Source organism: Globicephala melas, chromosome 16, assembly GCF_963455315.2.
Source record: "Globicephala melas chromosome 16, mGloMel1.2, whole genome shotgun sequence".
NCBI classification, from domain to species: Eukaryota; Metazoa; Chordata; class Mammalia; order Artiodactyla; family Delphinidae; genus Globicephala; species Globicephala melas.
The window spans coordinates 4,499,011-4,513,624 of record NC_083329.1 but is presented as its reverse complement, the minus strand read 5'-3'; the positions used below and the strand labels follow the sequence as shown (position 1 = coordinate 4,513,624).

Here is a 14,614-nt window from a genome sequence, read left to right as displayed (position 1 = left end):
TCAGCATTTCTACTCACCATTGGCTTTAAGTTATATGGGCAGTTGAGGGTCCAGAGGACCAGGTCATACACCCCTAGGTCTCTCCTTTTGCTTCCAACACCTGGTCTAGGAAAAAGAAGTTCTGAATCTCTCTGTGCCTGGAAGTCTTCATTCACAGAGTGGAATAAAAATGCATGGTCTCTCCTGAGGTGAATGAGATCATAGGTACCAAAGTGCTTCGAGCAACTCAAAGGGAAGGTGCATAACCCAAACCTTTATTACCTAAGAGATTGAGACCAGGTCAGAAGGGTCCATAGACTCACAATCATTCTACTGCTTTGAACACTACAAGGACTGGAGAGCTTTCTTCTTCATCTTCCCCACCCTCATGGGAAGAATCCTTTTTCAAGGGTACATCAGTTATGAAGAACATAGTGTCATGAGATACAAAAGCTGTCACAGAATGACAGTCAAACAGGCCTGCACTTTACCTGCCGATCACCCAGGCAAGCCAGCCAGTTACTGCTCGGGGAGCTGGCGTACAACAGAGTAGACCTAACCACCAAATGCGGGTACAGAATTCAGAATAAAATTCCATCCCTTGGGGCATATTCCATGGGCTTTTTCTGCTCCTGCTTCCACTGCTTTCTGGCCTTCTGGAAGAAGGCGATGATGACCGCGGTGACTACGTTTAGAAGAATGACGAGCAGGGTGAGCCAGAATGAGTATCCGTAACTGTGGGAGGTTCCTTGGTGAGTGACTGCTGGATAAAGTGGGTAGAGCCTCTGGGCCAGCTCCTCTGAGAGATGATTGGATTGTGTGTTCCCCACAAAGAGCACCATGCTTATGAATATGAAGGATGCTGAAAGGAAGAAATAGTTTCATAGATAACATGGTGATACATTTTTTAATGTCACTGTTTTCCTTTATCACACGTACTCTATGGGTATTCACTGAATATCTACACTGGGACTTACTCTCTTTTAAGCATTAGGGGGAATGTAAAAGAAATGAAAGGCGCGAGCTAGCTTCTAGGCTCCAAATGCTAAAGACGGTGCAGGGCAGTTGTGGACAGGGACAAACATTCAGCTCAAGCCCTTTCAGAAGGAGCTGCTCTGCCCACTTCCCTGCGCAATGAACCTAGCAGGTGTACTGAATGAGGGATGAATAAATGCTTGGACACGGAGGTCAACGGGGAAACTATCTAGAGAGACCAGCGGGATGGGAAGGCTGAGGAAGGACAAATAGAAAAGGCGGCCCAAACAGAGACTTGTGGTGGTTGATGAACTCAGAGCACCCGGGTCTGTGAGGCACAAGCTCATCTGATGGGGAGGGGTTCTGAGGGTCCTGAGCACAGGATACAGAGGATGAGCCCACTTGGAGAGCTCTGAATGCCGGCTCCGGAGCTGGGATTTCATTCTACACACAATAGAGCACAGCATTTAACCAGGAAGCATCTCTTTACTAAATTCATTTTAGAAGAGCATTTTAGTAGTGTGTATATGTCCATGACACTACCAAACGTAAAATAGATAGCTAGTGGGAAGCAGCCGCATAGCACAGGGAGATCAGCTCGGTGGTTTGTGACCACCTAGAGGGGTGGGATAGGGAGGGTGGGAGGGAAACGCAAGAGGGAAGAGATATGGGAACATATGTGTATGTATAACTGATTCACTTTGTTATAAAGCAGAAACTAACACACGATTGTAAAGCAATTATACCCCAATAAAGGTGTTTAAGAAAGTAATAATAATACCTACCTGGAAGGGTTGTTGTAAGAATTAAATGAATTCATATATATATATATAAAAAGAGCATTTAAAATTTTTAGCTTCCCTTTTTTATTCTTCACAATGTCCTTCACTAGAGCACATTCCACCATTTTGACTTTGGAAAGCTCCTTTGGCCTAGTTAAGGAACATAGTTCTGGAGTCAGAGAGAGCAGGGTTCAAGGGCTCCAGCTACTGGCGCTGGGAGATGAGTTTAGCTTCTCTGAACCTCATCCCTCATTCTCCAAAGTGGGCGAGCTAGAGACACAAAGTAGATTCATGGCTGCTTAGGACTGGGGATGGCCTGGGGGGAGGAGTTTCCTTTTGAGACCATGAAAATATTCTAAAATCAACTGTGGTGATGGTCGCACAGGTCTGTGAATATACTAAAACCACTGAATGGCACAGGTTAAACGCGTGAACTGTATGGTATGTGAGTCATATCTCAGTTAAGCTGTTTAAAAAGGCGGGAGAAGGAAGGTCAGGACGCAGACATTCCAGACGCGTGATGCTGCCGGCGAACCGTCCAGCGGGGCGGGGCCTGAGCATGCCGGGTCCGGGAATCCCCAGGACGGAGGTCCTTTGGGACACAGTCTGCGTGACTCGTCATCTGCTGACATTTACCCAGAACTAGAAGGACATTTTGGCATCAAACTTGTCCTGATCGTAACCCACACCCAGGGAACGGCCCTCCAGAGGCCCTAATGAGAGGGCTTCTGCGTGAGGACTTCTCACTCTCCGTGATGACGGTCTTTCATCCTCAACCTAATGGTTTTATTTCTTAATAATAAAAGGAGTGAGTACATACAAACCCCCTCCTCTCTGCGCTATGCGTCTCACACCCCTTAATTATCCTTCATCGTGCTCTTGGGAAGTTTCTAATGAAAGCTTAGTCATAAAGGGGTAGGATGGAAATGGGTTAAATGCTTTTTCCTGAAGTAGATGCTTAGATTTGAATTGGGAGGGGCCGCCATGGACACGGATGCTGACCTGAGCCCCCTGAGAAAGGGCACGCCTCTCACAGCCTGTCGTCCGGCCTCTGGGACAGAAGAGCTATTGGACCTGGAGGGAGCCCCTGGTAGAAGGAGGAGGCCCTGAAGGCTCGGGACGCTGGCTTCCCACCCCAGCCTGTCCCCACTGGGCCGTGTGACCTGCTGGGTTACTCTCTGCTCTCGGTTCCTCGACTGAGGTTCAAATGTGTTGGGACACACCGTCTGCAAGATTCTCTCCGGCTCCATCATCTCTCAGACTACAGTTCTATCCCCTGGGGTCAGGGTTGCGCCATGCCAGGCTGGGGTCAGAGGGCACAGTGGCCCGGAAGGTGATGCTGGTATTTTTCTCCTCAAAGCAGAATCCCAGGGCTTCCCTGGTGGCACAGTGGTTAAGAATCCACCTGCCAATGCAGGGGACACGGTTCGAGCCCTGGTCTGGGAAGATCCCACATGCTGTGGAGCAACTAAGCCCGTGCGCCACAACTACTGAGCCTGCGCTCTAGAGCCCGTGAGCCACAACTACTGAAGCCTGTGCTCCTAGAGCCCACATGCCACAACTACTGAAGCCCGTGCGCCACAACTACTGAAGCCCGTGCGCCTAGAGCCCGTGCTCTGCAACAAGAGAAGCCTGTGTACCTCAACGAAGAGTAGCCCCCGCTCGCCGCAACTAGAGAAAGCCTGCGCGCAGCAACAAAGACCAACGCAGCCAAAAATAAATAAATAAATTTTTCAAAAAAGGAGAACCCCCTCCCGATCCTTCAGCAACCAACTAGCAAACCACTCCCTCTTCTTCCCTGCAGCCAAGGAGAGGGTGTCCAAGCCCAGCCTGGAGAGGGGTGTGTGGCCCTTCCCTCTGCCTCCAGGACCCCTGAGGGCAGCCTGACCCCTGCCCTCTCCCCACGGTGATCCAAGTCAAGGACACAGTGATGGCATCTCTGTGGCCAAAACCCCCTGAAGGCTGAGCCTCCCATGAGCTGAGTTTTCACTAAGTTCTCCGACCAAACTCGGGGCCCAAGTCTGCCCTATCGAAGCCGGAGGCTGTGAGGGCCTTCAGAGGCAAAGCCAAAGGCTGAACAGAGAGGCAAAGGCAAAGTCTCCGAGTGTGTTTCTGCCCAGCTCACAGCCCCTCTGTGTGTCAGAACTTGCCCCAAGCCTGGGAGGGAACGTGGCCAGAGTTTGCTGCCTGGCAAACAATTCTTTGTTGTTAGAAGCAGGTGGGGATGGCGGTGAGGGGGGCTGCAGGCCCCATTTTCCATGTTTTCCTCCACAAACGTGCCCTGTGCAAAGCCAGCTTAGACTCAGCCATGGAGAAAGAGGCTGAAAGCCTGGGGCTCCCTCCTGCCAACATGAAGGGATGTGCTCCGAGCCCTGCAGGTGCAGACAGAGGAATGGGGGCCGGCTTTGTCCCACTGGGCCCACATCGGACCTTCCCGTCTGGTCCGAGAGCCCGACGTTCCTCTCAGATCCATCCTCCCCAGCTCCCAGGTGGCCAGTTCTCTGCCAAGGGGCTCAGTCAGTGAATTCCACCCTGCCGGCCATGGAGCTTTGCTCCAAAAATGGAGAAGGGCAATTCCAGTGAGAGTCAGACTTGGGGGGAAAAGTCGTCTTTCCTCCTGGGGTTGCTGCATCGGTGATGGGCCAAGAAGGGCTGGCAGCCCACTTGCCTTTAAGAGGACCAGCCCAGCTGCTTAATGATAGAGGGGACACTGGAGGAGAGCAGAGTTCTGACGGTGCTGGCTGAGACCCTGGATCCAGCTGTACCTGAAGCTTCTTGATCAGATGAGCAAGAATTAAAATCGTCTATGTTTTACCCTGGCAAAGAGTGCCAATGAGTCTTTCCTTTGCGTTGGTTGACGGAGGTGAACGAGCCTCCCAGAAACAGCTTGGGGCAAGGAACCCTGGCATCCGGATGAGGATCTGAGTTTAGAGCCAATTCCCTCAGCTCCACTGTGAGCCAGGAAGCAGGAATACTCATTCCGAGGGACTGTCGTGCCTGGCCCACAGCAGATGCCCTTTACATTGGGGCATTTGTTTGTTTTTACCACCGGGAAATAAAATCACAGGAAGAAAGGAAAGGGCTGGTCACGTGTGGATGTGGCTACACCAGCCTGACACCAAACGCTCAGAGCTGAGGGGGGAGCGTGCGACGTGGCTGCGGTGCAGGCTTGCCCAGGGCAGCCCAAGTTTCCACCCTTGCGGTGCACGATAGTTATGAGCTGCGCTTGCTTGAGCAGTGAGTTGCGTGGCTCTCCCTTGTATCCCTGCTGGGCTGGGACTGGCTCACACATCTCCTCAACCATTAGCTTGAAAAAGGCCGCAGTGGAAGTGTTTACACACTCGCACCAGCCAGGGCTGCAGTCAGGGCTTCCCTCCCCCAAGAGCCGGGTGTTCGTTCTCAGCACAGCACCGCTGGGAGCCCCAGCACAGGGGCCCCTCCAGCCACCTGCAGCGGCCAGTGTGAGGATGGCCTCTCAGCAGGAGGACAGGGGAAAGCTGCTGCCCAGAGCGCCTCCTCTGAGGCTTCCTTACAGCCTAATATCCAGGGCACCTTTCTTTGTCCCTGAACGTTCCTGGTCTGTGTTAAAAATATACCACCGGGCTTCCTTGGTGGCGCAGTGGTTAAGAATCCACCACTGCAGGGGACACGGGTTCGAGCCCTGGTCCAGGAAGATCCCACATGCCGCAGAGCAACTAAGCCCATATTCCACAACTACTGAGCCTATGCTCTAGAGCCCGTGAGCCACAACTACTGAGCCCACGAGCCATAACTACTGAAGCCCATGCGCCTGGAGCCCATGCTCTGCAACGAGAGAAGTCACCGCAATGAGAAGCCCGCGCACCGCGACAAAGAGTAGCCACAGCTCACTGCAATTAGCCCGTGCGCAGCAGCGAAGACCCAACGCAGCCAAAAATAAAATGAAAAAAAAAATTTATAAAAATAAATAAATAAATAAAGTAACCTATTTTTTAAAAAATGCACCACCTGTGGCTTACACGCAAGCACCTCCAGACCCGTCCAGTTAGTAGGATGGGCTGCTTCTGATTCGATCTCGAGATCAGGTTCTCGTGGAGGGAGGGAAAGACCAGGAGAAACCCGGCTGCCCGGCAGGGGCAACGAGGCTCCCATGTGACCACCTCCCTGGGCAGACACAGTGGCCACAGAGTCCATGAGACCCAGAGAAAGTCCAAAACACTGTGACTCAAGCTGAGCTCCACTTCCCATCCCTCACCCCAATACCTTTCCCAGCAAACAAGTAACACAACCTAGCAACACCGCCCAGCAACATCCGGGACTCACAGGTTGCCCACAAGAAGGGCATTGGCCCCAGATTCTCCAAAATGACATTCTTGGTGGCTCTCTGTGCCACGATCAGGTTTAGATTTTGTCAAGTTGACTGCTGTTCTACGAGGGCAAGAAGGAGACTAAATAACACACGTGCATGTGTGTGCATGTGTGTTCACGTGTTGACTTCCACACATCACGTGGAGCCTAATGTGGAGTCAAGCACGCCACAGGAGCCCAGTGAATGTTTTGTGGATGCATGTGTTTTTTTTGTTCAACTCCTTACACCAGATACTCCAAAGCAAAGCCTCGGTATGGCATGTATTTTAACACCTAACATGCCTTCCTCACCTCACTCTGGTCTCTTACCTGGGCACCTAAAACAGAATTTTATTTCCAAAGAGACTGAATAAATGCTGTAAGTTTACAAAAATAAACCTCAGCCCCCAGCACGCAACTCAGCACACAGGGGGCCCTCTTAACGCCCATGGCTCGACCGTGACCGTGTGTGTCCACGAGTGTGAGAGGGAAGCAGGGGGACAGAGGCAGAGAGCACGTCCTCTCAACGATACTCACCGCTGAGTCCGTTCCAGGTGTACACCCCCATCGGTCCCAAGAACGTCTGATAGGGGTTGCTGAAGCTGTTGTAGAAGGTGAACACAGAGCTCAACAGCGAAGTGAGCAAACTAAGGACCAGGAACAGGATGACCACCAAGTGCAGAGTCTTTGGGGAAGAACTGCTCAATGTTCCTAAAACTAAAGCAATGTTTGGTAAGTACGCGGCACCGAATGCAAAGACCAGCTCTGGACCAAGGGCAGGTCCACCCTCACACACCCCATGCTGCCTCCTTCCCCATTCTACCCTCTTAGGCACTGGGGTTAGAAACTGTCAGCCTTTTCATAAAATTTGCATATTTCTTAAGCGCAGGGGAGCTCCAGACGTGGATATGCACTTGCGTAAAATGAAACGCAGGTGCCCTGGGCCGTTTGCCACCAGTTCCTGCTTTTGCCATTCTCCCCTTTCTAACCACCACCCGCCAGCCTCCCCAGGCATCTGTTTCCTCCGCTCCCTCCTTTGTTTACAAAATGAGCAGACACCTGAGACACGCTCTCCCCACACTTACCTGGAAACCCAGCCATGCATTTGTAAACATCTCCAAGGACAGCCAGTGTGTCTCAGGCCCTTAGGAGATTTGCCACCACATTCAATAGAGTGTTTACCGAGAGGTTCTGTGAAAGTCACGGCAGCGACAGAAGGGAAAAAGTAAATTGGGAGAAAGATTTCAGAGTCTTTAGTAATGTACTAACACCATCATTGGGAATTACAAGGTGTTAGAACCACGATGGGGGTGGGAAGGGAAAAGGAAAAGCTTCCTTCTTTCCATTCCTGATTTTCAGGTCCCCTGGAAGAGGGCAGGAGCCTCTCACATCTTCACGCCGGAGCAGCTTTAAGGAACGGAAACCAGGACGGCCACGGAAGCCTTCTTGCTCCGCTCTGGATGTGGCACATTTTCAGGAACGGGGCCCTGGGAGCCAGGGGAGACCTGGAGCCTCCTCCTGAAACGTGTCCTGGCAGCAAGGAGCCCTCTCTTTGCAAGGTAGCCTTTTCCATCACTGCGTCTCCTTAGTCATTTAAAGGTTTTTCATTCTGCGTCTCTACAACATTTACCCTGGATCCTAACGCTCCTTTTGGAGCGACGCAGAATCCACTCCCTCCTCTCCTGCCTGGAGCCTTTCCCAGTATTTGAAAAGGGATATAAACCCCAATGTGTTCTTCGTAAGACGGGATTCCAAAGCCCCCGCCAGCCTGGCCCCGACTCTGCACACACGTTTAGTCTGACTTTACCTCCCTACCCGTGCTGGCCAGACGGGCTCAACTCTCCCGATAAGACGTGACAATACTTGTGCGGGGTCCATCCTCTCTCCACCTCTGAATACCCACATGTTATTAGTTCAGATGTTTTTCTTTTTACATCAGCGGTACTTTGCGAGGGAGGTAAATTTCCTGTCATCGGACAGAGGGTGGGCATGAGAGAGCTTTGGCCAGCAAATCTGCCTTCAGACATCTGGACGCTGGGAATCTGGCTGTAAAGACCCTCGTGTGTGAGAGAATTCATCCTGATGGCCAAGTCACGTGGCCAAGCCCAGGGCTGGAAGTGTCTCCACACAGAGCAGGGATAGAGGCAGGCAGGAGGGTGTGGCCAGCGGACAAGAAAGGAGTCAGGAAAGACAAGGGGCGGGAGAAAAGAAATGTGGGTATGGTCTCCCGTGAGCACAGCTACAGCCCTTCAAACCCCACGGGAGACCAGAGAGGATAGAAGAGGGAAAAACCAGTTCAGCAACACGGAGGCCATGAGTTCACCACTCAGTGAGATGGGACTGGGTGCAAAGTTCAGTGCACACACGTCCAGTCTGCTCATGCCTAGCAGTGCCCAGCCCTCGTCACTGTTTCTGTTATTAACCCATGGGAAGGGCTAAGTTCTCAGCGCAGTCCCCTTTGCTATGCACTCCAGGTAAGAACTCTGAAAGGCATTGGTTAAACTGAGAATGCTGTCCTCTCTGCTACCCCCTGTTGCCTGCATGGGGATGGGTGGGGCCCGATGGGCCCCCTGCCCTCCGGGAAGCCATCTGGGCTGGGACAGCTCCGAAGGCCCTGCCCTCAAGCCCGAGGCTCTAGCTCCTTTGCCTGGCGCACCCCGGAGATGCAGTGGTGAGGGCTTGGCATGGCTGTGATGTCTATTTTGCAGCTCGTGGAAGATGACACCAGAATAGGAAAAACAAGAAGCAGGACACACCTGTTCAGAGGTGCAGGGTCAAATACTGCAGATGTTTCAAACTTAGTCACCGCTGGCAAGAACCACTCCCCTTTTTTCCACAATCCCACAGCCTCTGCCTGAGCATGAAGGAGGGAACTCCAGCATTGAATCAGAAGTTTGCCGGGGACTAAATGTCCTCTGTCCTTAGCCAATAAGACAAAATTTGGATACTTAACTAGAAAATAAAAATTTCAGCCTGGGAAAAATGTCCTGTGTCCAAAGCACCAAGTTTCCCTGGGGAAATTTTCTTATTAAAAGCTGTAAATGGATGTTCATTTGCAAATGGTGAACATTCCATCTTTTCATAGTAAATTAGAAAGTGACAGTCAGGTTTGGCTTTCTTTTTTTTTCAGTACGCGGGCCTCTCACTGTTGTGGCCTCTCCCGTTGCAGAGCACAGGCTCCGGACACGCAGGCTCAGCGGCCATGGCTCACGGGCCCAGCCACTCCACGGCATGTGGGATCCTCCCGGACCAGGGCATGAACCCGTGTCCCCTGCATCGGCAGGCGGACTCTCAACCACTGCGCCACCAGGGCAGCCCTTGGCTTTCTTTCTGACTGTTGGTAACATCTATTAGACATCAGTTCTCAAAAGGGAGTCCATTTGGAGCCTACTGACTCACACTTTTCTATGAATTCATGTGACAATTTATCTTAATTTTAACAGCCATATTTCCAAATTCTAGTTCAGCCTTCTGAATTCCCTGCCACACAGGTATGACAGCTGTATCTCCCCTCCCCTTCCTGGCTCAGAACTCAGACAATGAAAGCTGGGAATTCAGTGAAAGTTGGCAAGAATGAAATCACAATCAAACTCCACCGCATCTGACAGCTGCTCTCTGCCTACAAAATTAGCAAATACATTCTGTTCTTCTTCCTTCCTTTGAGGGGTCAAGCGACGGAATCGAGAAAGCCACCCCACAATTGAAACTAATCACTCGGATTCTGGCAGCCCCCGGGGAAGGAGGCCACGGCTCCCGCAGCTGGGAGGCCGAAATGGACTGGGTGGTGGGCAGCGCACAAATGGGGGTCATCCGGACATCCGGGCTTCCTGTGCCTGGACATTTATACTCAAGCCCCACTGGCCATCTGGCCCTTCTAGCTCTGGTTTTCAGGAAGTCCTCGGAAATTGAGGGAGAGCTGGTGGCTTTCTTGTGCGGAGGAATGGTCTCCACCCCCTCCTCAAGCACCTGGTCACCAGGGGGCCTGACCCAGTGGAGCTTCTCAGTCCCTGGACCACAGTGTATCCCTGGAAGGGCTCATTAACTCCATGGATCCCAGAGTGTGGCCTAGGAGCTCTCCCAGGACGTCCCAGCTGATGGCTTCAGCCTCTAGGAAATTGACGAGGGGTGTCTCAGAGAGAAGGATGGGGGAAAGCTTTTTCTGCCCTTTTCTGCTACACCGCCCAGTGTGGTCATGTCTCTGGGGGTAAATGATATGTCGCTCCCACCCCGAGGGAAAGTGTGGGATGTGTATGGGGTGGGGTGGACAGATAGGAGAAGTAAGAAGGGGCTTTTTGTAAATTCTGGAGATAGAAACCTCATTTCTTCAGTTCAGTCAATCTTGCAGTTCATTGGTTTTTGCAGCAGACTCACTTTCCTCATTATTTTTAGCTTGAGCCAATAGTACAACTTTGAGTTCCCCCGGAACAAAAGGGGTAGGTAGTGAAAAGAGACTGGTGGGCAGGGGGAGGCACATTTGGGGTGAAACTGCCCCTTGTTCTCATAAGGACCTGCACACACCTTTGTCCTACAGGTAGTGCGGGCTGATGGATTTAACTGATGGGGTCCGGGCCTTTCTCTAGAAAGACTAGGTGGTGAGCAACCCAGCTCTGTGCAGTTCCGCTTGGGATCCAAGCCCCTCACTCACATAGTAGTTGCTCAGGAAGGTTTTTCTGAAGCAAAACTAAATATCCGGAATCTTTGGAGTAGCAAGGCAACGTGCTCACGGGTGGACACCTGGCACTTTTCATCTGGGTGTTGGACCAGCTGGGATGCCTCTGGATGAGGCTAGTAGAGCTTCTGGTGAGCCTGAGCTGCCCGAACAATCTAGCTACACCCCGGAGAGCTTCCTCCCCAGGTTGGACTGATTCTTTTCCTCACCAATTGGCGTATTGTAGGCTGAATTATTTTGGCAAGTTGAACTCAGCCATCATCACTTCATTTCAAAATCTGCAGCCCCAAATCGGCACCATGTGATAAATCCTATGTAGAAATATAGCAGAGCTTTGCAATATTCATTACTCTTTGGAGATTTCAGTGTGAACTCATCCTAGCTAAGAAACTGACATGGTTAACTTCTCATAGGAAAAGGCAATCCACCACAGCAGGGCAGGAAAGTGGCATTTATACGATGATTTTATTGTACTGCCAACGGTTGGTTTCTGATTGGAAATAAGCCCGTGTGGTCCTAAAGAACCTGTCTCACTGCGTGTTTGCAGATCTGCTCCCGGGGGACCATGTCCGCACACCTGCACCAGCTGAACCACCGTCTACATTTGGGTTATGTGACTTTTCCCTCTCCGAGAGGACTGTTTGCAAGTGTTCCCAGTTCAATGACTGCTAAAACCATCAACACTGAAGACCCCCTGGGCTCTGAGGTGTCCCTAGCAGATTTGAACGCCCGGCAATTGTGCAGCATCTCAGTGCCTGGGAGGTCGTTTATTTTCTACAGCCCCTGGGGTGACTGGAGGCAGTGACTTGAAGTTGGAATGTGGTTCTCTGGGGAAAAGAGGAAAAGTAGGAAAAATAAAAAAGAAAAGGAGAGAAAAGAGTAAAAATAGAGAGCCAGGCAAAGCAAATGCAAATATTCCACCTCCTCTGTGGGCCCACGGGACTGCCTGCCACCTTCAGAGCTATCCTTGACCACAGCTGTCCCTGCCCTCCCAAAGCCACTGTGCCCACGTCACTCCCATGGGGTTCTAGAACCAGGCGCTGACCCACCCGGGCCTCCTCGGTGCTGCTCTGGATGTAGGGAGTCAGGGATCTCATTGAAGCCAGTTATCTCAAATTGGAGCCAACTGGTTCCAAACAGACACTGTATGAAAATCAAAAAATTCACAGGCTGTTTTCTCGTATTTTAAAAATTTTACAAGTGTCTGGAAATTCAGGAAGTTGAACAAGTTTTGGTTTCGCCAATGCTATTCACAGAACTGAAAATGGTAGTGAACCTTTGAAAGTCTTCTTTTCTAGTCGCCGCAAAGAAAATATTCCTCATTTTCCTGAGGACCTGAGGCTGGTACCGGAGGAGATGTGTAACGCTGCTAAAATACTGGGCGAGACGTTGCTTTTGCTAAAGTCTAAAAGGCAAATTTGTAATTTGGAAATATAAGTATGTTGCTCTGGATTTAAGGAAATCATTTCATTAATAAAGTCACAAATTAGAGCTAGAACTTGGAGCTAATGTCAAAAGCTAATGTCCCACCATTATGCACGGAATGAGGGCTAAACATTACATTTGTATAAGGCAGAAAATGATGTATGTTTATAAGGAAAGAGGTAATGACTGCATAATACCTGATAAACCCTGTGTAGTGAACTGCACGCAACACCCTTCGAAAAAAGTCCATTTAAGGTGGTAAACAAGTTACAAATTTGGTTTTAAATTTAGAAAACATAACGGTATATATTCAAACTTCAAATGCCAAACAAATAGCTAAATTCAACTTATCGTTCTCAAGGAATTTTTGTTTTCCTCCCATTGAGACTAGGACATTAGTGTGTATGAAATCAGAAAAAAAATTTAGGAATTCCTGTAAAATATTCGATTAATAGACTTAATGGAAATTTAATATCAATTCCAACAGCAATGAGATATTTTGGAGGTAAGACTGCAAATTCAAATCAGTGAAAGAAATGAACTTGAGATATAAGGCTAAGAAATTGTCCATATCTTCCACTTTATTTTTTCCTTGCATAGATGCCAGTAATTAAGTTCTGGACAGAGGTTCTTGCTCCAACTAAAAATCCACAGTCAATACGGTTAAAAATGCTGTCGCTACTGTCTGTAGAGCACCACATTGGTGCTCCATATTTTTACTTAACTATTTCCCTATCAATACACTCTGTAGTACTGTTTAAGCATAGCCTCTCCTAGAATGATTTAGACTGTTTTGCTAATAGACACAACCAGAACCGAGGAAGCTGAAATAATGATTCCGTGAATTTTCAAAATTAAAACTATGCTTTCATATCTACAGCCCAGCTAAGTTCACAAGGAAATTATTTTTGAAGGGCTATTGGGCCGAAACACAGGAGGGTATGAATCTTCCCCAGTTAATTCAATCTCACTGTATCCATTCAAATGAGTGTTGATTTACCTTCAAAATTTTTGTCTGATTCTGCAAGTCCATGATTCAATTCTTGAATACTCTTCCCACGAAAGAGTCCGTAGGTGATAATCACGCTACCATTCGAAGAAGTCTCACTAATGACAACCGTACTGCGGATCCATTCTTGAGTTGTGAGAATAGAACAAATTACGATTAAAGCCCCCAAGCTTGTGACAAAGCTGGTTAAGAACGTCAATCTTTTCGTTGCCGTAGGCATCGTCTCAGGAAAATGAGGATCCTAGGGTAAAAAAACAAAGATCTTTTTATAATATTTCTGGACCTTCTCATTTGGAGTCCAGTATTTAGAAATGGAGTCTAACACTTGCTTGTAAAATATAAAACCTCTCTCTCCATGAGGAAGGGTCATACTAACGAACATTGGACTATGAACACGGTCATAAAGATTTACAGTAGCTGAACTTTGGTCTGGAGTAAGAGGTTGCTATGGTTACAGCCAACCAGCAGGAACAAGGGGGTAGGCATGGTCTTTCCAAGACTTCCTCAATCACACAATTAATTTATAACTCTTTTTCAAGTGCCTTGGAAGAAAGTTCAGCCTATCACGTCAGGAGAGAACTAGAATTCCTAAATAATGAGGGAGCAGAGGATCCGTACCCCCCAAATGTTGCTGATTCTAGCAGCCGACAACATAGAGTCCCACCTGCCAAGGTTAATGACTTGACCTTAACAAGTGTTCCAAAAGGAAACCCTAAGGAGATGAAGCTCTTGCTAGAGATACTGGAGAGTGGAAAGAGAAAAGTTGACACCTTATTTTTAGACCTTGATAAAGAAGTGCTCCTTTCAAATTTCCTCTTTCAAATTGGATCACACCTGCACATTATTTAAATTATAACTTGAGAGGTTTCATCTCTCTTTCTCTTTAGTTCTCGGATGGAAGTGGTTCTGAACATTTCTGCTTTAAGCCTTTGTGACTCCATTCTCCCTGTTGAGTGGCGAATAGTTTGTAAATGATCATTTCTGGCCCTCAGAGAGAGTCCCCCGTTTGGCAAGAAGATCATTTCTCGAGATAATAAATAGATGTTCACAGCACATTATGTACACTTCTTTTTATTATATTCTTTACCTGGCTATAAAGTAATATTGTATATGCACATTTTCATCCTGTACTTTTCTTGGATAGCACCTAACTTATTAGTGGAATGAGTTGATAATGTCTGTCTTTCCCACTAGAATAACTAGACTATGGACCAGGAGGTGGACATGTTTGTTTGGGGCACCACTAGACCCAGGGTCTGCCAAAGAGCCTGGCACAGCAGACACTCAGCAAATTTTTGTTGAATGAGTGGATATATGTACATGTATATACATGTATATGTATATGTCGGGGATATACGTACAAATACTCCACTATGGTGGGCATTTATGATGCTCCAGACTTTAAATTATAATTGAAAAAGAACAAGCATGAACATCCTTCTAGATAAA

The 14,614-nt window shown here is 48.9% G+C and overlaps 1 protein-coding gene across 1 annotated transcript; it reads right to left on the bottom strand.

Moving 5' to 3' along the window:
- Positions 1-560: 560 nt before the first annotated feature.
- Positions 561-13,385, bottom strand: CLRN3 (clarin 3). Its single transcript, XM_030831946.2, has 3 exons — positions 13,157-13,385; positions 6,600-6,779; positions 561-841 (listed from the first exon to the last, which is right to left on the bottom strand). The coding sequence occupies exons 1-3, from the start codon at positions 13,383-13,385 to the stop codon at positions 561-563; spliced, it is 690 nt and encodes a 229-aa protein (XP_030687806.1).
- Positions 13,386-14,614: the final 1,229 nt, after the last annotated feature.

Coding starts and splice junctions, on each gene's coding strand:
- CLRN3 (XM_030831946.2), bottom strand. CDS start 13,385: ATGCCTACGGCAACGAAAAGATTGACGTTCTTAACCAGCTTTGTCACA. Junction 6,780..13,156: donor ATCAGACAAAAATTTTGAAG/GTAAATCAACAC, acceptor ACATTGCTTTAG/TTTTAGGAACATTGAGCAGT. Junction 842..6,599: donor CACCTGGAACGGACTCAGCG/GTGAGTATCGTT, acceptor TCTTCCTTTCAG/CATCCTTCATATTCATAAGC.